This window comes from Impatiens glandulifera, chromosome 5 (assembly GCF_907164915.1).
Source record: "Impatiens glandulifera chromosome 5, dImpGla2.1, whole genome shotgun sequence".
Lineage (NCBI taxonomy): Eukaryota > Viridiplantae > Streptophyta > Magnoliopsida > Ericales > Balsaminaceae > Impatiens > Impatiens glandulifera.
In genome coordinates, this window is record NC_061866.1 from 45,489,400 (window position 1) to 45,512,587 (window position 23,188).

The following is a 23,188-nucleotide window of genomic DNA, read 5'->3' on the forward strand; positions in this document are numbered from 1 at the left end:
AAGATAAAATAGCACAATTGCTTTTGCAAATCTATTTTAAGTAATCTGAATGTCTCAATTTGGAGATTTTAATTTAAAAAGTAACTATAGATTCTTTAGTTTCTAAATGATTCATTAGTTATAAGAATTAAAAATATTTTAAACATGATATAAGAAAAAAACCCAAAAATTAAAATCAATAAAAACCATAAAGAATTGAGAAAAGGACTAACTCCATATTCTTTAGAACAAATTAAAAAAAAAATTTGTGATGATATAATTAGTCTAGGTCCTTTTCATCTTTAAACAATTTTAATCTCTAAATTTCTCTTATTAACGTTTTCACTATTCTTTTTTTCTTTATCTAAATTAATATTCATATAAGTTTTACTTATTTTTCAATTGTCTTTTCTAATGATAGTTTAGTCTACATGATTGAATTTTACCAAGAATTAAATCAGTGACTTCAAAAGATTTAAAAAAAAATTACAAGTTAAAAAAAAAAGTCAAAGGATGAACATTATAAGTTGTAAGGTCAAACATTTTATTATAATCTTTTATATAATCAAAATTTTGTCACAGTGTTTTTGGAAACAAATAATTACTCAGATTCATTACAACTTATTTATATTTGATAAAATTCACGAAAAAATTAATTAACTTATTACGCAAAATTAATATATCAGATTATTACGCAAACTCGATATTTTCATATTAAACACCAAATCAAACGAGGCCAACAGTAATAGTCACGTTTTTTCTTTTTTGGTCTCTTTTTGAATGACGGGCGGCTAACTACTAAAATACTTTTTAATTCACTAAAAAAGAATGGCTTTCTGTGTCAATTATCAATTATCAATTATCCAATCTTTCTTTCTCCTTTTAAATCTTAATAATATACATTCTGGCGAGAATCTAGCTGGGTTGATGATGATGATGATCATGGAAAGACAAGATAGTTTTAAAGGTGTAAAAGTAATGGAAAAACAATCAAGTTTCCATGGAATTGGAACCATGGATGAGAAGCATAAGAGTTTCCTAGGTTTAATAGAGAAACAGAAAAGCTTCAGCAGATTGATAATGGAGAAACAGCTCAGTTTTGGAGGAGAAAGGAAGAGAGGAAAAGACTCACCTGGAAAGAAAGGTGACTCTTTTCTACATTCAGCCGCAAGAGCCTCAAATCTAATTCGTGTTAAAGACATCATAAGTAGATTCGATTCAAACACAGTTAGAGATTTGCTATCTAAACAGAATCAAGAAGGAGAGACGCCGCTATATGTCGCAGCCGAAAACGGCCATGTTTCTGTCGTGTCCGAATTCTTGAAACATTTAGACCTCCAAACTGCATCCATTGTAGCCAGAAACGGATCAGACCCATTTCATATTGCTGCAAAACAAGGCCATCTTGGTACACAAAACATAGACCCGAATTAATCATTCTCTTTTGGATTACAAACTGATCTTCTTTTTCTTCTTGCAGACGTGTTGAAGGAACTTTTGAGGTGTTTTCCAAACATGGTGATGACAACAGATGCAGCTAACTCAACTGCTCTTCATACTGCAGCAGCTCAAGGTCATATTCATGTTGTTGATCTTCTGCTTGAAGCAAATTCAAATCTTGCTAAGATTGCTAGGAATAATGGTAAGACTGTTCTTCATACTGCTGCAAGGATGGGTTATTTGGAAGTGGCGAGATCGATATTGAGTAAAGATCCAAGTATCGGTCTAATGACTGATAAGAAAGGCCAAACCGCTCTCCATATGGCTGTCAAAGGCCAAAATGTTGAAATTGTACATGAATTAGTCAAACCCGATTCCAAAGTTTTGATCTTGGAAGATACCAAAGGAAATACACCTTTGCATATTGCCACTAGAAAAGGCAAATTTGAGGTACGTACCCTTTTCTTTTCAAGTTTCAAAATATAGACTTGTATTTTAAACCAATCTTTTTAATTTGGTGTTACAGATTATACGTGCTTTAGTATCGGTGAAGGGAGTGAATGTGAACGCGATCAACAAGGCTGGAGAGACGCCTCTTGACATTGCTGAGAAATTCGGGAATCAGGAAATCACGACGGGTATTAAAGAAGCGGGAGGAGTTAACGGTAAACCTCAAAATCCGGCAAAGCAATTAAAGAAAACCGTAAGCGATATCAAGCATGACGTGGAATCTCAACTCCAACAAACCCGTCAGACCGGTTTCCGAGTTCGTAAGATCGCTAAAAAGATAAAGAAGCTTCACACCAGCGGCCTAAACAACGCGATCAACTCGGCGACGGTTGTGGCAGTTCTAATAGCGACAGTTGCTTTCGCTGCCATCTTCACCGTTCCGGGTCAATATGTCCAGGATTTCACTCCCGGTTTCTCGCTCGGGGAGGCACACATTGCCAAAAAGGCGGCCTTCATCATCTTCTTCGTTTCTGACAGTCTGGCTCTGTTCATATCCCTAGCCGTGGTCGTGGTTCAGACTTCGGTCGTCGTTATAGAACACAAGGCGAAGAAACAACTGGTGTTCGTCATCAACAAGCTGATGTGGATGGCTTGTATATTCATATCCGTAGCCTTCATTTCCCTCAGTTTCGTCGTGGTTGGATCGAACGAGACGTGGCTCGCGGTTTACACCACACTCGTCGGCAGCGTTATTATGCTGACAACAATTGGAACAATGTGCTACTGTGTTGTTCGTCATAGGATGGATGAATCCAAGATGAGGAACATTAGGAGAACAAATACATTATCCCGATCACTCTCATTGTCTAGACAGCAATCTGATCCTGATTTGTTGAACGAAGGTTACAAAAAGATGTACGCAGTGTGAAAAGTCTTGTAATATAAAAAGATTTTCTTTTGTTCAATCAAGGTAGTTTTCAAATTATTTAGGATGGATGTAAATACATTAATTTTGGTCTATGAATGCATAAGCCTCTCCATGAGTAACTCATTGATAGCAGCAGCATCGACAGTAACCGCAACTTTGACAGAGGGCTTGTCAGACCATTCAGTAACTTCCGCAAACCTTACCCACATCAATAAAAGAAGAAAAAAAATGATTTAACGCAGCAGCAAAAAGATAAACAGAAATTCAGTTTTGATATACCTTTTCTGTTTGTTGTAAAATAATGTGAGGCCTCTTGAGATTCCAACTGTCTGAACTCTGACTACACCCTCAGCGAATGTGAATAGGGAAGGATTAACAGCTGCCAGAATGGTCGTTGGATCGTGAAGATAAACACCTGAAATGGATGGCTATATAAGTAGTAGCACAATTGAAGTTAAATGAATCTTACAAACCTTTTATGTTATAAGCATCATGATGGTATGCGAAATAAACATCCAATATCTTGCACAGGTACTGGGCAAGTTTTCCACCACTTTTCGCCATCCTATCGCGATCAGCATCTGATCATTGCAACTAAGGTTAGGATCCAATGGTTGGAAACGAATGTAGAGTTGGACAAGTTCAAGAAATCAAAAGTTACCTGTCAAAATAACCTGATGGGTAACATTTATCCCAATGGCCAAAATGTTTGCTCCACTAGTGAAAACCATATCTGCTGCATCAGGGTCACCGAAAATCTGAAATTTGTTCCAGTGATTAGGGCTTTTAAGTGAATTCAACTACCTTAACAATGAATAACTTTGTCTAGTTGTCATGTGTTTCAGAATACAGTTGGAGTTTTATAGCAGCAAAGCAACTATCAGATCTCATTTAAGGCACTCTTAACTACTAAGCTTAAATCATAGACGATGAACTTACATTAGCCTCAGATGCTGGATTTACATTTCCATTTACAGCAAAAGCACCACCTAAAAGGATAATCTGTCCTACGTTTTTGACAAATGTGTCGTCTAGTTGAATAGCCTGCGTAAATAGACCAGATGATACCTTTTTTTTCTTCTGAAATATACTTCAAATAGAATTGATCAAAAACTCGTAAAGAAAGTTCAAGAACCTGACCAGGGCAATATTTGTAAGGGGACCAAGGGCCACAACAGTCACCTGTCCTGGATAAAGTTTAGCTTGCTCGACTAGAAAAGATGCTGCTGACTGTCCAATTGGCTTCCCACTTGGGGGTTCAAAGTTTTGGTTACCAAGTCCATCCGATCCATGTACAAAATCAGCAATTCGAAGCTTTGTACCTTTCTTTATGGCAAAAATCAAAGACTAGTGGATTCAGGGTTTGTACAAATATTGTTCTCTTTCAATTGATTCTATTTGTATGACAGTGAATTCTAGTTGAAGGAAATAGTTTGATGCAAATCAACAAAGGTCAAATTGATACATATAAATCTTATTATTGCATAGAAGAATCAAAAGCCTGAAATAACGTACAGTGATTGTGATATGAGATCCTTCAGCCACAGGGATGTCGGTCCTTCCAGCAATCTCCAGCTAAATAAACATAACAATAATTAACATTTCAACAGATTATAAGGTTTAATAATAATAATAATAATACCAAATGCAGAGCATTTCTAGTAGCAAGAGTGGTGTAAACGTTGCCGTAGATAGTTGTTAGCCCGATCACATCAAGTTCCGGCGATTGCAGAGCCAGAAATATAGCCATGGCATCATCTGCCATTACCGATCAAATAAATTAGAGAACAAACATAAGTAAGTAGCGTCTTTACTGATCAATAGTAAGAGTTTTCTTGAAAGAATTTGAGAAAGGAAAAGAAAGAGTGATTGAGTGTAAGAGTAACGGTTACCGATGCCAGGGTCGGTGTCGATGATGATCTTCTTTCTCGCTTCTTCTACTGCCATTAAAGAGGTTCGCTTTGGAGCTTCAATTCAATGGATTCGATAAAGGAATCAAGGAGGAGGAAGAGGACAGAATCAGATGATGAATTCGCCACAATTTGCTTTCGTGTGGATCGAACTACCTCTACAGAAATCACATGCGCCAGATTGATAGAACCTATAATTAATTACTTTTTATTATAAAAAAATCATAACACTTTACACATTTGAAAATCATTCAGATTTCTTTTATGTTTTTTTTTTAAGGTTAAATCTAGGTTATTATCTTATCTAGGTTACACCATCTTCATAAATCACATTTTATCATTTTGTTTTTTTTTTTGTTTTTTTTTTTGTTTTTTTTTAAATGGTCCTGAATTAGTATTCATTATCCTTAACTTGTTTAATCTCTTTCCTCATATCTATCTTCATTTTCTTATTTGGATGATTAAATACGATACGACCACCTGAAGCTGATTCCACTTGGGTAAGTTATAAGGCTCTGACTCGTTTAGCTCTTGGATATGTCAGCTTCGATTAAGGTGGTCAACGAGATCACGTTCATGGATGATCTGGTGTGGAAATAGATGACTAGCTTTGCTTCTTCCCAGGGGCGAAGCCAGGATTTGAAACCTACCCGGGCTAATTTTTTATCAAAAAAATCTATCTGGGCTAGTTTTATAGTTTGCTGTCACCAATGCCTTTTAGCGACGAAAAATAACCTTTTAGCGACGGTAAATAACCAATAACGACGGTGATTTACCGTCGTTATTGATAAAAATACATAAGGCTCCCCTGGCTGTAGCCCGGGCCAGCTTGCACTTGGCTCCGCCCCTGCTTCTTCCTCTCTATGCACTTGAACGTGGACAATTCTCGAATATCAGTTTGCCTTATTGAGTTATGAGTCTCTACTTATTTTATTATATTTTTTTAATGTTTTTTCATTCTAATAAATATTTAAATCAAACTTTATACTCTAAATTAGTTATTATCCATGGTTAAAGGTTAGGACATTATTAATGAGAAACATAAGTTCACGTGTTCTATCACTTACAGTATGAGCTTCCCTATGAACTCCATTATGAAATATTCAAATAATGTGTCATAGTTTCACTTGCCATGAGCTGAAGAGGGGAGGGTTGCCCTTCATTAAGGAGTGGCCTTACCTTAGGACCAACTCAACTAGTCTTACAAAATTGACCCATGAATGCAAAACTTAAAGAAGGATTCACCAACCAACCATTCAATTCAAAATAATATGCTTCAGATTTCAGAAAATTCAAACTGAAACCTCACAAAAGGCTGAATTAAGGTATGATGAATCGATTCTAGCTAGGAGAGAATATGAAACTGAAATTGATTGCATTCAACAATACATCACAAATCAAGGATTCTCATCTTCTCAAACATATCAACACTTGAATGCCCTCTTTTTAATTAATTAATGGCAGCTGCTAAATCATTTCCAACAATAAATTATTATTATTATTATTATATGAAATCCCTAAAATATATTATATTAGCATTTAATTATCTTACTCATAGCTTGATGGCATCTTAAATATTTATAAATTATAATTGCTCAGTCAACATTCTATGAGGGAGTTTTAAATAACATTATCTTAGTTTCCCCACCTTATAAATGGCCTCTTTTAACAAAATCAACAAACCCTAATTTCTCCTTGTTTAATTAATTTGACAGTTAATTAATTTTACCCTATGTCTAAAGCCTAATCTTGACAAAAGAAAACATTAATAACTGATAAAATGCTCATAAGGAGAGACCCTTTTAAAAATATCATTTGATGTAGAGGTTTTGGTTTGCCAATCGAAATCCTCTGTTACGAGAATATCTTTGTGCCTTCTCACAAGTAAGGATAAAAAAGTAATATTTTTTTAAAAAAAATATTACCTTAATGCCTTCGGGTGAGAGATTTTTTTTTTAAAATAAATTATTTTAATATTAATTAATATGAGATAATATTTTAAAATATACCTTAACCATCATCTCACAATTATAAAATATATTTTAATTATCTATTGTTCATTTAAATAGAGTGATTTTAACATGTAAAAGTTGATGATATGTGTTAGGTAACCATTATTGTAAATGATGTTGATACTAAAAAATATAATAATAATAATAGTGATTGAGACAAAATTGAATTGAATTAACCTGGTGTACCATTTTGAATAAACACTATATAGAAACTTATAATTAATGGTCATGACTTATGAACTAACTTCCCAAGTTTGAATTTGTTAAAATGATATTATAATTGGTAGGTTCTAGAAATATTATTAGTATAAATAAAGCACACCAAGTATTATTACATATTAATTGGTGGGTTAGGTAAAGTTGACTTTAGTAATTAAATGGACACCAGCATGCCAAATAAATAGTGTTACTTCATTTTCTATTTTGCTAAAACGGTTTATTAAAAAAAAACAAGTTTTTATTGAACCACAAATATCAAAAGGATAAGAGAGAAAGCTCGACAAACATATCATTCAACCGTCATTCAAACATTAAGCATCAAATAATCAATCAAACATATGTGTTAATCATGTTCAAATCTGCTACAGTAAGAGCTTAATTAAGATGATTTAATCAAATGATTTCTTCTAAAAGATATAAAATTTGTTTTGTTTGTTCTTGAGAGAAACATTATTATATTTCTAAGTCAAGAAAAGATACCATGAAACAAGTTATTGACTCGTTCAAATACTATTGATCTCTCTTTAAAGAAATAGAAATAGAAATTGTGTGGAAAATGCAATCCAATAAATTAAATTTCATTATTTCATGAAATGTCATATATCATGTTTTAACATTCTCTTTCTCTCCTCTGAAAGAAGAAGAAGAAATGGAAGGCCTTCTCCCAATGGTATACCGGAGAATCAAGAACGGCAAGACACGCCCACTTCGGAACTCTCTGTCCACGGCAGCTTACAATATCGCTGACTTCTATCCCGAAGGGTATAACTACAAGTACCCAATTGGCTCCCCCGTCGCTCCTCCTCCCCTGTTGCAGTTGGAGATGAAAACCGTTGTTAATGAAGATGTCACGAAGGGTCATCACCGTCGTTGGAACTCTTCCGTCGGTGACTACTATTCTTCCTCCGGCAACAAAAGCCAAAGACTTCCATCAGATAACAACAACAACAACAACAACATGGTCAAGTCTAATCAGCAGCTTGTCCGATTCAGGAGTTCTAGGACGTTCCTTTCCTGTATCACTGGAGGGGATGACTAAGAACAAATTTTTAAGCACTAGTTTCAGAGACACTCTATGTGGTCTTAATTAATGTGTGTATATGTTTGTATTGTGTACCATAAACTGTAAGTCTGTAATTCATTAAAATAATGTCTATTGCATAGTTTCTTGAAAAGTATCATCAAGCTTTTATGGACATGGATTGATAATAGAAATGGTGGGGATCACTTCTTCATTGTTAGTCATGCGATTCATCAAACAAGGTGGTTTTGCAGCTCCAAAATAGAAGAATGCCATCATCTTTGACAGTTCATCAGCCGTTCGAATTTCTGAAACAACAGCAACAAAAGATTACAATTTTGAATTTTACTTTCTTAGTGTGCAGTTTTACTTACCATTTTGACGAAATACAATCTTTCCTGATTTGATGAATATAAGCTCTGGAAAAGACGAAACTTTTAGTGCAGACACGAGCTCATCCTCGACTATTGCATCTACTGCTACAATCTAAATTTGAAGTGTTGAGAAAGGTCAGAAGTGTATAAAAAACAAGATAATATCATAATAGATGAATGAACTTACTCTTGGAGATGGTAGCCTGCAATTCCATATGATATTTACAGCTTTGTCCAATTCAAATCGCATCTTTTCATTCTCTTTGGGTCTGGAGGAACATTAAAAACAACTCATTAAAAAAGCCCGATTATGTATGATCATTGATTTACTACTCACCTCTTATAACGATTATGTACGAGAACCATTATAGGACTGATGTCTTTGAAAACGGTTTCTTCCCATTCCGAGCTTATAAGGTCTTTGATAGGACGAATATAATCATCATCTTGCCATACAACTTCGTTTTCACTATCATAATTCTCATCGTCATCAACATCATCCTTCTTCTTGGTATTCTTAATAGTGATCTTGTTGAAGAATTGATCAAGGTTAAAACCACGTCCATCAGCATCTTCAGGCCAGTCAGGATCCTCTTCATCGACAACAAGTGGGTAATTAGCCAACAGCTGTTGCATCTTCTTCATTTTCTCAGCAGGGTCAATTTCCTCGTCAACATCTGGGCTACGGTCAATGACTTCTCTGATCTTTCTCCGCCATTCCTGTCTCTCATCTTCGTCCATATTAAACGGATCATTCTCTTCTTCTTCATTCGCGCTATTGGATTTGGATTTTGGAACAGTCTGAGTTGTTGAATATCTTAATGTACACTTATTCAAATATCTGCACTGTTTCCATCATTGGGCTGTCATTAGTTATGCATTGTTGATGAAGAATTTAACCGTCTAAAAGAGACCAAAGAGAAGTAAGATTGTACCCATGATAATGAATTAGTCGACTTTGAGGTTGGGAAAAACACAGAGTTATGTTCTACTTTAACTTTAGGAAGGGGAGTCACACATGAGAAATAAGGGAAGATTCTGCTCATATTTCTACTTCCTTCAAATCTGCTGAAGAACAATAAACAAAGTATTATTAATAATAATGTAGTCTTCTTCTAGATTTATAAGAACAATTGCTAATATTCAAACCACACTAAATTGGCCCTTTCCAAAGAAGAATACAATGCCGAAATAAGGTGGATATAGGTTTATGAAGATATTATAACTACAACAACAATTATATGATCGATTTGGCAATGAGAAAAAAGGTTCATCTAATTAAGAGTGGATAAAATCGCTACTTAATCGGAAGGAAAAGAAAGAACAAATACTCAGTGAACCTCTAAGAGAGAGAGAGAGAGAAACCTAAGCAAAGGAAACTGTCTTTCCACAGAGATGCTTCTTGCAGAAACGGCAATGGCGGCAACCTTAAACCCTCGGTCGTCCTCTTCTCTTCTCTCGTCTTGTAATTTTATTGATTTCTCACTTTGGTCTCTCTTTTTTTTCTTTTAATTTTTTTTATGTACATCCCTTTCCTTTCAGCCAAAAAATAAAATAAAAATGGCTCAATTCTTTTTCATTTATCCAAAAAATAAAATAAAAATGGCTCAATTCTTTTTCATTTATCACAAAATTGTTAAATAAACATCAAATAGAGAAGAAGAAATTATATTTTATTGTATTAATTAATATCATTAATATTTTAAAACAAAATTAGGTGGTGTTATTTAAAAATGCTGTATATATCATTCTCTTAAATTAAATACCAACAATTTAAATAATTTAATTCACTTAAAACGAATCCCCAAATGATATGAAATCCTTAAAATTGAATTCTCTCCAATAATTATATTAAAAATAACGATAAGAAGAGCGACACTAGAGGCAGCGACCCTCACCTGACAACAACGTGAAAAAAATAAATCACGGTCGAGAAAAAAAATTATCATGTAAAAAGTTAGAGAGACAGTTATAAATGTAAAAAGTTAGAGAGAAAATCATGTTCGAAAAATGACTATTCGAAAACATTTTATCCTGAGCATAACTTTCTTTCTCTAACTTTTTTACGTAATAAATTTAATTTGTTATTTATCGTAACTTATTTTTTTCTACTCTTTCATTATCTATATATATATAATATATATATAATGATGCTTAATTTTTAAAGTGTCTGGATTGTCGGGTCGAGAGCTATGGTTAATTTGGATACTTGGGTCGGATTGTGGGTTGACCCGTTTTTAAATTTAAAACGGTTAAAAATAAAATTAAAAATGCTAGAGGTATGTTTCGAACTTGCAACCTAACAAAATAAGTACAACTCTTTAACCAACTAGGCTACAAAGACTTTATATTTTAAATTCAACACCAAATTTGATAAACGCGGGACGTTTTAATATTAATATAAGTTCAACTTTTTACTAACTAATCTATATATATATATAATGATGCTTAATTTTTAAAGTGTCCGGATTGCCGACTCGAGAGCTGTGGTTAATTTGGATACTTGGGTCGGATTGTGGGTTGAACCGTTTTTAAATTTAAAATGGTTAAAAATAAAATTAAAAATGCTAGAGGTATGTTTCGAACTTGTAACCTAACAAAAACAAGTACAACTTTTTAACCAATTAGGCTATAAAGACTTTATATTATAAATTTAACACCAAATTTAATAAACGCGGGACGTTTTAATATTAATATAAACTTTTTAACTAACTAATATATAATGATGTTGAGTAAATGGATAATTGGGTCGGATTGTGGGTTGACTCACCCATAAACTTAAAACGGTTAAAAATAAAATAAAAAATGTTATCCGTAATTTTTTTTTTCCGATTTTTATATTATTTTGCACGGGCTAAATGCTAGTTTATATAATAATGGTGATGCGGTGCGAGTCGAAGAGGCGTTTATGCGAAAGTTGCAGCATCCGAAAATATCTCGCAAGTGTCAGATTTCGACGATTGCCTAGTGTTTTTCGGGCGGAAACATTTAGGGGCTCAAAATCGCATTTTTATTAGTTTCGGGTGTTTTTTTGCAATTTATTAAAAGTTGTTTATTTCTTTTGCAAGCTAGGGTTTGAGTATTTAAAAGAATCTTAAAACACTTTGTTAGGGCAAGATTATTAATCAGAAAACGAGGTTTCCTCAATATCTATCGACTTTCGGTATTCGTAAGAATCAACGAATCTTGATAAAGGTTCATCCTAGCCACGCACGCTGCATCAGTTGGTATCAGTTTCCAGTCGACCCTGAGGTATGCCGCCCCGAAGACAGCCGCGCAACCCTACCCCTGGTGCTGATGATGGTGACCTTGCTGAGTTGCGACGTGAAAACGCTGAGTTTCGCCGTGATAACGACGATTTGAGGCGGCAGGTTGAATGGTTGACGCAACGGATGGATGCATCTATGCACACGCACCACCCTGAAGATGATGTTATGATGACAGATGAAAACCCTCTCGGTGGTCTTCGGAATCGATCCCCTGAACGCCCCAATCATCGCTGGGAGCAGGCTTTCAGGGTGGACATCCCTAAGTTCGATGGTAGTCTATCACCGGAAGAGTTTATTGATTGGCTTTCTCAGGTTGAAGAGATTCTGGATTTCAAGGAAGTTCCTGCAGATCGTCGTGTACCCCTTGTTACGATCCGCTTACATGGTCGTGCACAAGCATGGTGGCAGCAGTTGAAACAGACACGTGTTCGTCATGGTAAGGCAAAGCTCACGAATTGGGACAAATTCAGGAAGCATATTGGGGCTGCGTTTCTACCATATAATTACGAACGTAACCTGTACCAGCGGTTCCAGAATCTTCGTCAGGGTTCTCGTTCCGTGGATGACTATTCCACTGAGTTTTACACCTTTGTGGCTCGTGTTGACCTGTCTGAGTCCCCTCTCCAGTTGGTTTCTCGCTATATTAGTGGCCTTCGCCTCCAGTTGCAGGATATTTTGAATATGTTTGATCCCTTGACTGTTTCTGAGGCACATCAGCGTGCTTCACAGGCTGAGAAACAGCTAGCCAGGCGCGGTTCGGGTAGCTTTGGAAAACAGGTTGTCCCCACTAGTGGCATTGATTCTTCTTCCCAGCCGGCCCATCCCACCCCAGCCCCCCCTCGCGGCACTACAGCCCCCCGCAGGGACGTCCCGATGGCTTGCGTTGTTTCAATTGTGGTGAAGTTGGCCATCGCCAAGCAGAGTGTCGCAACCCAAAGTCCACCAATCGTGGTCTTTTTACTGAGGTGGATGATCCTGACTCTGCTCTTCCTTCAGATTCAGCGCCAGTGTATGATGTTTATGATGATGAGGCAGCGGAGGAGTATGTTTCTGGTGATGTTGGCCCCCTTTTGGTGATTCGTCGATCATGTTTAACCCCTCGTGCTCCTGACAACGAGTGGTTACGTAATAATCTGTTCCATTCCACTTGTACCATCGGTGGCAAAGTTTGCACCTTCATCATTGATGCTGGGTGTTGTGAGAATGTGATTTCTGAGGTTGCAGTTTCGAAGCTGGGTCTGTCCACTGAACCTCATCCCAAGCCTTATCGTCTGTCCTGGCTGAGTCAAGGTACGGATGTTACAGTTTCCAAGCGCGTACTTGTTAATTTTTCCATTGGTTCCCATTATCGTGATGCTGTATATTGTGATGTGGTTCATATGGATGCTTGTCACCTTTTACTTGGTCGCCCTTGGCAGTTTGATCATTCTGTTATACATGATGGGCGTGCTAATACCTACACGTTCTTATTTCATGGTACCAAGATTGTGTTGATGCCAAATCACCCCAAGAAGGGTGCTGCCCCCACTCATCATGCGTCCCCCCCTACCACCTTGTTGTCTCGGGGTCCTTTTCAGACCGCCATGGTCGAATCGGGCATGGTGTTTGCTCTATTTTGTTCGCTGATTACCTGTGGTGCTAGTTCTGAGGTGCCTATTCCAGTGCAGCCGCTGTTACAGGAGTTTGCAGATGTTTTTCCTGAGAATCTGCCTTGTGCCTTGCCTCCTTTGCGTGATATCCAGCATCACATTGACTTGGTTCCAGGTGCTGCCCTACCCAACCGTCCTCATTACCGCATGAGTCCCAAAGAACATGAAGAGTTGCGTAGACAGGTGGAGGACTTGCTGGCTAAGGGACACATTCGAGAGAGCCTTAGTCCCTGTGCTGTCCCGGCCCTTCTTACCCCAAAAAAGGATGGGTCTTGGCGTATGTGCATTGATAGTCGTGCTATCAACAAAGAAGGCCATGTTGGGCGTGATCGTACCTTCCAGCTTCTTGCAGCTTCTTATTTCTGGCCTTCGATGCGCAAAGAGGTGGGGCGTTTTGTTGCTCGTTGTCGTGTTTGTCAGTTGGCTAAGGGCGCTTCGACTAATGCCGGGTTATACTTGCCTCTGCCTATTCCCACTCAACCATGGTCTGATGTCAGTATGGATTTTGTCCTTGGGCTGCCACGTACCCAGCGTGGTTCTGATTCGATTTTTGTGGTGGTTGACCGATTCTCGAAGATGGTTCATTTCATTCCCTGCAAGAAAACCTCTGATGCTGTGGCTGTTGCACAGCTTTATTTCAGGGATGTGTATCGCCTTCATGGACTTCCTGCCTCCATAGTTTCTGATCGGGACACTCGCTTTGTGAGTCACTTTTGGAGGAGTCTTTGGCGTTTGGTTAATACTCAGCTGAATTTTAGCAGTGCCTATCACCCGCAAACTGATGGCCAAACTGAAGTTGTTAATAGGTCTTTGGGGAACCTTCTGCGCAGTTTAATTGGGGATCATCCTAAGGCTTGGGATCTGAAGCTGCCTCAGGCCGAGTTTGCTCACAATCATGCTGTTAATCGCTCCACTGGTTTCAGTCCTTTCCATGTGATTTACGGGCTGTCTCCGCGTGCTCCTCTTGATTTGTTAGCGCTGCCCAGCAAGGTGCGTCCTCATTCCACTGCTGCGGATTTTGTTGGTCAGTTGGCTCAGGTTCATCAGACCACTCATGACCGCTTGGTTGCTGCTACTGCCAAGTACAAGGAGAAGGCTGATTCGAGAAGGCGTGCTGTTGATTTTGAAGTTGGTGACTTTGTGTGGGCTATTCTGACTAAGGATCGTTTTCCAGCTCATGAATATAGCAAGCTTGCTGCTAAGAAGATTGGTCCTGTTGAGATTGTGGAGAAGATCAACCCCAATGCTTATCGTTTACACCTTCCCAGCCATGTGCGTACCTCTGATGTGTTCAATGTGAAGCATCTTGTTCCTTTTGTGGGTGAGTCTTCTTCTGATGAGGATGATGCGGTTCCAGATTCGAGGACGAATCTTTTCTACCCTGGGGGAATGATGCGGTGCGAGTCGAAGAGGCGTTTATGCGAAAGTTGCAGTATCCGAAAATATCTCGCAAGTGTCAGATTTCGACGATTGCCTAGTGTTTTTCGGGCGGAAACGTTTAGGGGCTCAAAATCGCATTTTTATTAGTTTCGGGTGTTTTTTTGCAATTTATTAAAAGTTGTTTATTTCTTTTGCAAGCTAGAGTTTGAGTATTTAAAAGAATCTTAAAACACTTTGTTAGGGCAAGATTATTAATCAGAAAACGAGGTTTCCTCAATATCTATCGACTTTCGGTATTCGTAAGAATCAACGAATCTTGATAAAGGTTCATCCTAGCCACGCACGCTGCATCAAATGGTCACATTCATACTAAGTTAAAAGAGGAATAATAGTTAGTCTCATTTTTTTTTTAACTGATTGAAAATTTAATAGCTAATAAGAGAATTTTTTTATCATTCCCTAAAACCATGAAAGTCAGTTGCTAAGTAAAAGGTAAAACCATAAATACTAATGGCATAGTGAAAGATGCTTAAAGATAGAACAATAAATACTATCTGAATATAGTGAAAGATGCTTACAAATATACCTTACAACTTTCTTGTTAGTTACTTATAATTTCTCTTGTAAGTCTTCAACTTAATGACCAACATTTTTTTGTATAACAAAGGAAATACAATGTTTGAAAACACCCCTATTTTGAATTTAAAACAATTAAAAAAAAACATAATTTTATTTTTATTTTTTTGTCAATATATATAAAATATTAATAATATTCTTATATATATATATATATATATATATATATATATATAAGAACTGCTTCCCCCTAATCAAGGAAGAAGTCAAAAAATGCTTATCTTAAGAACCACTCTATTGATTAATCCAACCATTTCAAACACATGTCCTAAACTACCCCTAGTCTCAATGATATCGAACAAGAACCTGTCACTAAATCATTCATTCACAGAGCAATAACAACACTTTTGAACCAAACCAGACATTCCTAAAATATTATTATACACAAGCAGCCAAGCAGGAGCATCACATTCAACAGTTTATTTGAATTAGGGGTAAAGGTGTCATTTTGCATGAGGGAATATTAAGTTTAAACAAATAGTTTCTTATGTACCTGCATGAAATGCTCTTAGCTTCAACAGCAACAAACAAAAAGAATAAAGTGCAAAAAGACCAATGGGAAACTTAGAATCAAAGTTAAACACATAAATTTAAACAAACAGTTTTATGAATGGCTTGAACCAGTCATACATACAAAATCTGTACCAGGAATAAAAAAAAGGCAATCTTTTTTTTTTATTGTACCAGTTTCTGTTGATCTGCTCTACAAGCCAAGCCAGGAAGAAGATCCTCTGAAACATCAATGAGTAAGAAGAAAGCTCATCTTTTTCTCTCTCCCTCTTTAACATCATCAAATGTAACAAAGCATGAAGCAAACTTATACATTATATTGTACCATCAACTGATTTTCATAATTGGTCATGGAGACATTGCAGTTTTCACTTCCCATCTTGCCAAATATGAAAAAGAAGAGTCAGGCTATGCATTTAGTACCAAATAATCAGAAAACCAATCCAAAATATTCACCCATAGTCATCTCATGCTTGTCATATCGACCCGAGGATCACATTTCGTTCTTCCCACCATCAAATCAGGTGGAAAATCTCTCTCTCAAAGAGATTTAATTCAATGTTTTGTTTGTCTTCCAAATGATTGTATTAAAGTATGATTTTATGTCAGAATGTTGCAGCCATTGTGTTTGGAGATGGGTCAGCTACTCAACTTTACCCTTTAACAAAGAGAAGATCAAAAGGGGCTATGCCCATTGCAGGAAACTACAGACTAATTGATGCAGTAATAAGCAACTGCATTAACAGTAACATAAACAAGATATACACTCTTACACAGTTCAACTCCACGTCTCTCAATTCCCACCTCACAAAAGCTTATTGCGGAGCAGGTCTTGGGAAAGAGGGACTTGTAGAGGTTATTGCAGCGTTTCAGAGTTCCGAGCACAAGGGCTGGTTTCAGGTTAAATAAAAAAACTCCCCTCCAATTTGCAGCCATGATCTTTTTTATTAGTGTTTTCTGAATTTTTATTTGTCCTCAGGGAACAGCTGATGCAATAAGGAAATGTTTATGGCTTCTAGAAGAATACCCGGTTTCTGAGTTCTTAATCCTCTGTGGTCACCATCTGTACCAAATGGACTACCAGAAACTCATTGAAGCCCATCGGAAGAAACGGGCTGAGATAACTTGTGCGGTATGCACCCCAAGGCGAGACAGGGATCCGGGATTTGGGTTTTACAAAATAGATAATAATGAGAATTATGTAATCGAAACCAAAATGTCCTTATCAGTAAGATCTCAACTTTAGGATTGTTCACATTGGATATGCAGTGATCATTGACAAGCTAATAAAATTTAGTTTGTAAATGCAGGTAGAAAGCAAAGGGGAAAAGGATTTTATTTCAGATAATATTTTGTCTGGTATGGGAATTTACATAATCAATAGAGATACGATGAAAAAGCTGCTCATAGAATATTTCCCCGAAGCAAATGATCTACAAAATGAAGTAATTCCTGCTGCAATGTCACTAGGACTGAAGGTTATATCATACTTTCACCAATTACAAAAGAATGCACAATGAGTCTTTATTCTTAAAAATGTCTCTGTTTTTTTAATAATTGATCAGGTTCATGTTTATAAGTTCAATGGGTACTGGGAGGACATGGGAAGTATCAAATCCTTCTACCAAGCAAACATGGAAATCGTAAAGAAAACAAGCATGGCATTCAAGTCAGTAACTTAATGATAATATAATTCAACTTCTTTTGAATGCAAAGTAACTAACACAAACTTCTAAAGCTGCTTCTACGACAGAGGTTCTCCTCTGTATACATTGCCTCGATCTCTGCCACCAACTCTAATGACCGACGCTGTAGTAACAAATAGCATAATTGGAGGTGGCTGCATTCTCAAAGTAAGAAACTGAATCTCACATTCTCCTAGTATGCAGATTAAATTCATTCATTCAATTAAAGATTTGGCTTTATTTTTTACTTTTGAGATATGTAATTGAGTTTCCTAAAACAGAGATGTAACATCAGAAGTACAGTCATTGGTCCAAGAACAAGGGTTGGAGCAGGAGCAGTAATTGAGGATTCAATACTGATGGGCTCTGATGTATATCCCGTATGATTCTAACTAATTGTTCTTAACCATATACAGCACATTCTAAATAATTTCAAAAGAATGCAACAACCATATTCTCATGGAGGTATATATATATAATGACAGATACAAGATGGGCAGGGCCAAAGCAAGAAGAATGGGGATATTCCGATTGGTATAGGAGAGTTTTCACAAATACGGAAAGCCATAATAGATAAGAATGCAAGGATTGGTGAGAATGTCATGGTACGATAGAATGGTGGGGATGTGGGAGTATATTTATCCTGGCCAGTTTTGTTGCTGAGACAAATTTTTTATTTTGTATCGTTCATTCATAATGTAGATCATAAATAAGGACAATGTCCAAGAAGCTAACAGGGAAGCTTGCGGTTACACCATCACAGCTGGGATAGTAGTGATTCTAAAAAGTGCAATATTACCAGATGGAACCATCATTTGAGTGTTATAAGACTTATCAACAAGTTCTTAACACGACTTATTCAACCCTGAAGAAGAAATTTATTGGGGGATTGATATTCTTTGCCATTCCTAGCCAAGGAATTGAATAAAGGACAACAAACTTCTAGATGGCAGGTCTAAAGGATGCTCTGTTTACATTATTGATCATTGTTTTGCATTTTTAAACCCTAATATACATGAGAAGCATGTGAAACGTGAAAGGTACATGATCCTTATCCTCTTGTATCTGGAATAAGCATGTGAAACTGAGTACAATTCCTTGATTCAAGTTAACTTAATGAAAAGAAAATTGAAGAGATATTTTACTCTTTTTTTTATTTCAATCAAACATCAAATGAGCATACATCCATAAGATATCTAACTTTGCATTGAAACAAAGAATCTGTTGTCTGATCATTTGCAAACAAAAGATCCTTAAATGAAGAAGATTCAAACAAGTAATTAACTTACCAATTAAGATAAACCCTATAATTTCATGATACGTGAATAGCTCATAATCCTGCTCTTGCGTGTACCTGGGGAAATTTGCAAATACAAATTTATGAAAATCGATGCGATCGTGAAGAGGGTTTCGCGCTAGAGTGTAAATATATTTAGAAACTTCTGCAATATATAACATATAGGGCCTTCTCAACAGGGAAATTTGATGAAATGCCCCCATAACAGGGGAAATTCCAAAAAGGGCCCCGCCTACTAATGTTGGCAAAAAGGGCCATTTTATCCTGCGAAATGTCAGAAATACCCCTTCGGCGTCAGTTTTTACGCTCATAGACGCAAATTACCAATCACGCGATTTAATCTAAATCACGTGAGTTCATCGCCGCGATTTAGATGAAACGCGTGATTGGTAATTCGCGTTTTTAAATGTACGGGAATTACCAGCCACGCGTTTCATCTAAATTGCGGTGATGAACTCACGCGATTTAGATTAAATCGCGTGCATGGTAAATCGCGTCTTTAGTCTTATATATTACTTTTCTGCCCTAATTTAAAACAAAACCTCCCCGATTCTCCCTCCCACTCCGACTGCGGCCGACTTTCCATTACCACATCCATCAAGATCATCGTTCCTCAACATCAGCGTTCCTCAACATCATTGTTCCTCAACATCATCGTTCCTCAACATCATCGGGATCCTTCCAACATCATCGTTCTTCAACATCATTAGGTCAGTTTAGGGCTTAAGGTTTAGACTTAGGTTTTGATGTATATTTACCGTTTATATTCATGGATATGGATGTATTTAGGGTTAAAGGATTGGTTTTGATGTATATTATGCCGTTTCCTATGTATATCGAAGTATTTAGGTTTAGGGTTAGGTTTTGATGTATATTTACCGTTTATATTCATGGATATTGGTGTATTTAGGGTTAAAGGTTTGGTTTTGATGTATATTATGCCGTTTCCTATGTATATCGAAGTATTTGGGTTTAGGGTTAGGTTTCGATGTATATTCTGCCATTTATATGGATCTATTTAGGTTTAGGGTTTGGTTTTGATGTATATTATGCTGTTTATAATGGATATTGATGTATTTAGGTTTAAGGTTAGGTTTCGATGTATATTTTGCATTTATATTGATAGATATTATAGTATTTATGTTTAGGGTTAGGTTTCGATGTATATTCTGCCATTTATATTCATGGATATTGTTGTATTTAGGGTTTAAGGTTTGGTTTTCCTATATATACTGATTGATTGTTGATTTTCAATTACATGAATATTGTATGGTTAGCTATTGATATATATTCTGCTGTTTATAATGATGGATATTGTAGTATTTAGATCAGGAGCTGCCGTTGTGGTTTTCTCAGCTCGTTCAACAAAATGGTATGTATTAAAATGGTTGTTAATAAAATTGTTTTCTCAGTTCGTTCAACTCCTTTTTTTTATAATATGCAGGCAACAAACACTGTTATGACCTTATGTCCCAATCAATTATCACCTGAAAATAATGTATGTTCTATTCTCTCTACTATGTCCATATTAACTAGTTTTGTATGTAATAACCATTATATTATTGTTTTACACAATTGTTGATAGTTGAATTTGCTCGCACTTTTGGTGCAAGGGTGTCTCCGAAGTGGAGAGAAGATGTAACACATGTTATTGCTTACACTGATCCCAATGGTGCATGCGGCCGAACTCAAAAAGTATTGAAGGCAATTCTGAATGGGAAATGGGTCCTTAATATTGATTGTGAGTCTCTGTTAACACGATTATTTTCATACATATGTCTGTTAAATTAATTTAAAAATTGCTTTGTTTAGGGATAAAATCATCATTGAAAACCCAAAACTGTGTTGATGAGGAACCTTATGAGGTTAAACATGATAATCATGGAGCCCAAGGTGGTCCTAGAAAAGGCAGACTTCTGTTGTTGAATAATGTGAGTTTGGTCTTATTCCTCCTATCTCTACTTTTTCTTATTTTGCATGATAACTGAAATTATCTTCTTTGTTGGTTTTTCAGCGGTCGAAACTGTTCGACGGTTACATTTTTATATTTATAGGTAATTTCAACACACTTTACAAACAGGATCTCATTGAGTTAATAGTTGCTGGAGGTGGTAGTATTAAAGAATCGGATAATCCAGATTATCCATTTGCTGAGCCAAGGGATGCGAAAACTATAATAGTATATTTCGAGATAGACAGCAGGTATCGACCAATTGAAAAGGATTTTGATGTTCTCCCCGACAATTGGCTTTTTGAGACAGCGGCTGCTATGTCACGCATATTGGATGAACATGTTGTTCCTCATACAAAGTTGCTTCAATCTGTTGCTGCTTGTGATTTGCAGCATTTGCTTACTTAATTTGGAGTTGTTTAGACTTAACGTTCTTCTATTTATGATTTATGGTGGTTTATATTACTGAATATTCTTCTATTTATGGTTTATTACTTATGTTAACAATAGCATAACTTATCCTCATAACTCACGCGTATTGTGTATAATCAAACAACAAGGAACAAGGAACAATGTTGTTATTCGCCACATAACTCAAACAACAAGGAACAAGGTTGAAAGGTTGTTATTCACGCATATTCGCCACATAACTCAAACAACAAGGAACAATGTTGATATTCACGTGTTTCATCTAAAACGCGTGAATAAACTCACGCGATTTAGATGAAACGCGTGAATGCATTTCATCTAAAACGCGTGAATAAACTCACGCGATTTAGATGAAACGCGTGAATGCATTTCACGTTAAAACGCGTGAGTTTATTCACGTGTTTTAGATGAAACACGTGAATAACAATTCACGTCTTTCATCGTATATATTATTTTCGTGCCCTAATTTATAACAAAACCACGAATCCTTAATTTCCCCTTCTCTCTTCTCTCGCTTTCGCCACTCCGACTCGACCCTCCCCTGAAGAACTCGACCACGAGCAGCAGCAGCGGACGACTACGACGACACCACGTTACCCTGAAGAACTCGACCACGAGCAGCAGCAGCTTACCCACTACTCTTCATTCTCAAAATGGGTATGTTTATTTAATATTGAGTTATTGTCTTATCGAGCAGCAGCAGCTTTGTTTTAGTTCTTAGAAAGTCTTATTGAGTTATTGTCTTGGAATTTGCTGATCAGTATGCTGTTTAAGTTCCACAGTTCTTATAGTTACAGGACCTTTTTGTTTAAGTTCCACAGTTCTTGAGTTATCTGGTTATTCTAGTATTAAGGTTTAGGGTTTGCATGCTGGCATAGTGTAGCTGATTTCACTCAATACTATCTTGTTATTCTAGTATTAAGGTTTAGGGTTTGTATGCTGGCATAGTGTAGCTGATTTCACTCAATACTATCTTGTTATTCTAGTATTGAGGTAGAGTTTACTGGTATGTTTCGTGGAGATACAATGTTCCAAGAATTAACCACAAGTTTGCTTCAATGGACCTATTGGATAGGGAGCTCTTATCCCATTAGATTCATTGAAGCAAACTTATGGTAAAAAGTTGCGGCATTGGATTTCCTGAAACTCTACGAGCAAACTCTCCTCGGTTATGGTAATGTTGTTGAACTTTTTTCAATTCTTGTGATGTTGTTGAACTGTTTTCAATTCTTGTGATGTTGTTGAACTGTTTTCAATTGCAGCTCAAGTACCTGTACTTCTTTACTTTGATGGAGAGTGGAAAACTACGGACGATCTTACTCATTTTTCTGCAAAGTCAAACAGCGGTATGATTGTTCCCCAAAATTCTACTTATGCCCAATTAGTTGATCAAATTTATTCTGCTACCGATGTTGAAAAATCTAGATATGATTTATTGCTTCAAGCCAAGTATAATGCTCCTGGCATGATTGCCAAATTTTCTTATATAACTGATATAAAAAAAGATGTGGATGTGGAGTTCTTTTTACATGAAGCAGTTTCAGTCCACAACCGCACTCCATTGTGTGTATCCTTAATAGAGAAGTCACTACCAACTCAAGAAAGTGTATCTGTTCCAGAAATTGATGACCCCGACGTCTTCCCGATGCAGCGTGAGGTTTTCTTTGAAAATGACATTGAAGATGAACATTTGCGTCTGAATGTGGGGGATGATGCTGATGATGATTGGGTTCCTATTACCCAACCTAGTAATTCTGATTGGGTTCCTAGTACCAATCCAAATCCAAGCAGTTCTTGGGTTCCTAGTACACAACAAAACAATGTTGTTGTTCGTACTCAACCAAGCTGCAATGAATGGGTTGCTAGTAACATACCAAGTAGTGAAAATCCTTTACATGAGGCAGTAAGTACCGGAATCGGATTGGAAGTCAGTTCTTTGTTTGAGAATAAAAAAGAACTTCAGCTGAGGTTATATAAATATGCCATGACTAATCATTTTGAATTCAAAGTGTTGAAGTCAAAAAAAGAACTTTGGGTTGTGAAATGTTT

General features: G+C 36.5%; 4 protein-coding genes and 1 long non-coding RNA gene across 5 annotated transcripts; 2 read left to right on the top strand and 3 right to left on the bottom strand.

The window, feature by feature from the left end:
• The first annotated feature begins 873 nt into the window (after positions 1-873).
• Positions 874-2,815, top strand: LOC124938834 (ankyrin repeat-containing protein At5g02620-like). Its single transcript, XM_047479355.1, has 3 exons — positions 874-1,387; positions 1,460-1,869; positions 1,946-2,815. The coding sequence occupies exons 1-3, from the start codon at positions 907-909 to the stop codon at positions 2,795-2,797; spliced, it is 1,743 nt and encodes a 580-aa protein (XP_047335311.1). The 5' UTR covers positions 874-906; the 3' UTR covers positions 2,798-2,815.
• Positions 2,786-4,883, bottom strand: LOC124938835 (probable uridine nucleosidase 2). The gene is made up of 9 exons (XM_047479356.1): positions 4,690-4,883; positions 4,440-4,555; positions 4,313-4,372; positions 3,938-4,123; positions 3,737-3,841; positions 3,459-3,555; positions 3,271-3,378; positions 3,077-3,212; positions 2,786-2,995 (listed from the first exon to the last, which is right to left on the bottom strand). Exons 1-9 carry the CDS (start codon positions 4,742-4,744, stop codon positions 2,887-2,889), a joined length of 972 nt encoding a protein of 323 aa, XP_047335312.1. The 5' UTR covers positions 4,745-4,883; the 3' UTR covers positions 2,786-2,886.
• A 3,162-nt stretch (positions 4,884-8,045) lies between these two features.
• Positions 8,046-9,831, bottom strand: LOC124938345 (thioredoxin-like fold domain-containing protein MRL7L, chloroplastic). Its single transcript, XM_047478766.1, has 6 exons — positions 9,699-9,831; positions 9,269-9,398; positions 8,671-9,179; positions 8,521-8,602; positions 8,334-8,445; positions 8,046-8,267 (listed from the first exon to the last, which is right to left on the bottom strand). Exons 2-6 carry the CDS (start codon positions 9,377-9,379, stop codon positions 8,128-8,130), a joined length of 954 nt encoding a protein of 317 aa, XP_047334722.1. The 5' UTR covers positions 9,380-9,398; positions 9,699-9,831; the 3' UTR covers positions 8,046-8,127.
• A 6,000-nt stretch (positions 9,832-15,831) lies between these two features.
• On the bottom strand, positions 15,832-18,866 carry LOC124937545. The gene is made up of 2 exons (XR_007099372.1): positions 18,752-18,866; positions 15,832-16,156 (listed from the first exon to the last, which is right to left on the bottom strand). It is a non-coding gene; the product is annotated as an uncharacterized LOC124937545 (long non-coding RNA).
• On the top strand, positions 16,128-18,289 carry LOC124937544 (inactive glucose-1-phosphate adenylyltransferase small subunit 2, chloroplastic). The gene is made up of 9 exons (XM_047477825.1): positions 16,128-16,301; positions 16,387-16,677; positions 16,757-17,005; positions 17,088-17,255; positions 17,343-17,446; positions 17,516-17,630; positions 17,744-17,842; positions 17,948-18,067; positions 18,165-18,289. The coding sequence occupies exons 1-9, from the start codon at positions 16,128-16,130 to the stop codon at positions 18,279-18,281; spliced, it is 1,437 nt and encodes a 478-aa protein (XP_047333781.1). The 3' UTR covers positions 18,282-18,289.
• Positions 18,867-23,188: the final 4,322 nt, after the last annotated feature.

Coding starts and splice junctions, on each gene's coding strand:
- LOC124938834 (XM_047479355.1), top strand. CDS start 907: ATGATGATGATGATCATGGAAAGACAAGATAGTTTTAAAGGTGTAAAA. Junction 1,388..1,459: donor TGCAAAACAAGGCCATCTTG/GTACACAAAACA, acceptor TTCTTCTTGCAG/ACGTGTTGAAGGAACTTTTG. Junction 1,870..1,945: donor CTAGAAAAGGCAAATTTGAG/GTACGTACCCTT, acceptor TTGGTGTTACAG/ATTATACGTGCTTTAGTATC.
- LOC124938835 (XM_047479356.1), bottom strand. CDS start 4,744: ATGGCAGTAGAAGAAGCGAGAAAGAAGATCATCATCGACACCGACCCT. Junction 3,842..3,937: donor CCCTTACAAATATTGCCCTG/GTCAGGTTCTTG, acceptor CTATTTACGCAG/GCTATTCAACTAGACGACAC. Junction 3,379..3,458: donor CCATCAGGTTATTTTGACAG/GTAACTTTTGAT, acceptor TGCAATGATCAG/ATGCTGATCGCGATAGGATG.
- LOC124938345 (XM_047478766.1), bottom strand. CDS start 9,379: ATGAGCAGAATCTTCCCTTATTTCTCATGTGTGACTCCCCTTCCTAAA. Junction 9,180..9,268: donor CGACTAATTCATTATCATGG/GTACAATCTTAC, acceptor TGATGGAAACAG/TGCAGATATTTGAATAAGTG. Junction 8,268..8,333: donor GATTGTATTTCGTCAAAATG/GTAAGTAAAACT, acceptor CTGTTGTTTCAG/AAATTCGAACGGCTGATGAA.
- LOC124937544 (XM_047477825.1), top strand. CDS start 16,128: ATGGAGACATTGCAGTTTTCACTTCCCATCTTGCCAAATATGAAAAAG. Junction 17,006..17,087: donor AAACCAAAATGTCCTTATCA/GTAAGATCTCAA, acceptor TTGTAAATGCAG/GTAGAAAGCAAAGGGGAAAA. Junction 17,447..17,515: donor AAAACAAGCATGGCATTCAA/GTCAGTAACTTA, acceptor AAACTTCTAAAG/CTGCTTCTACGACAGAGGTT.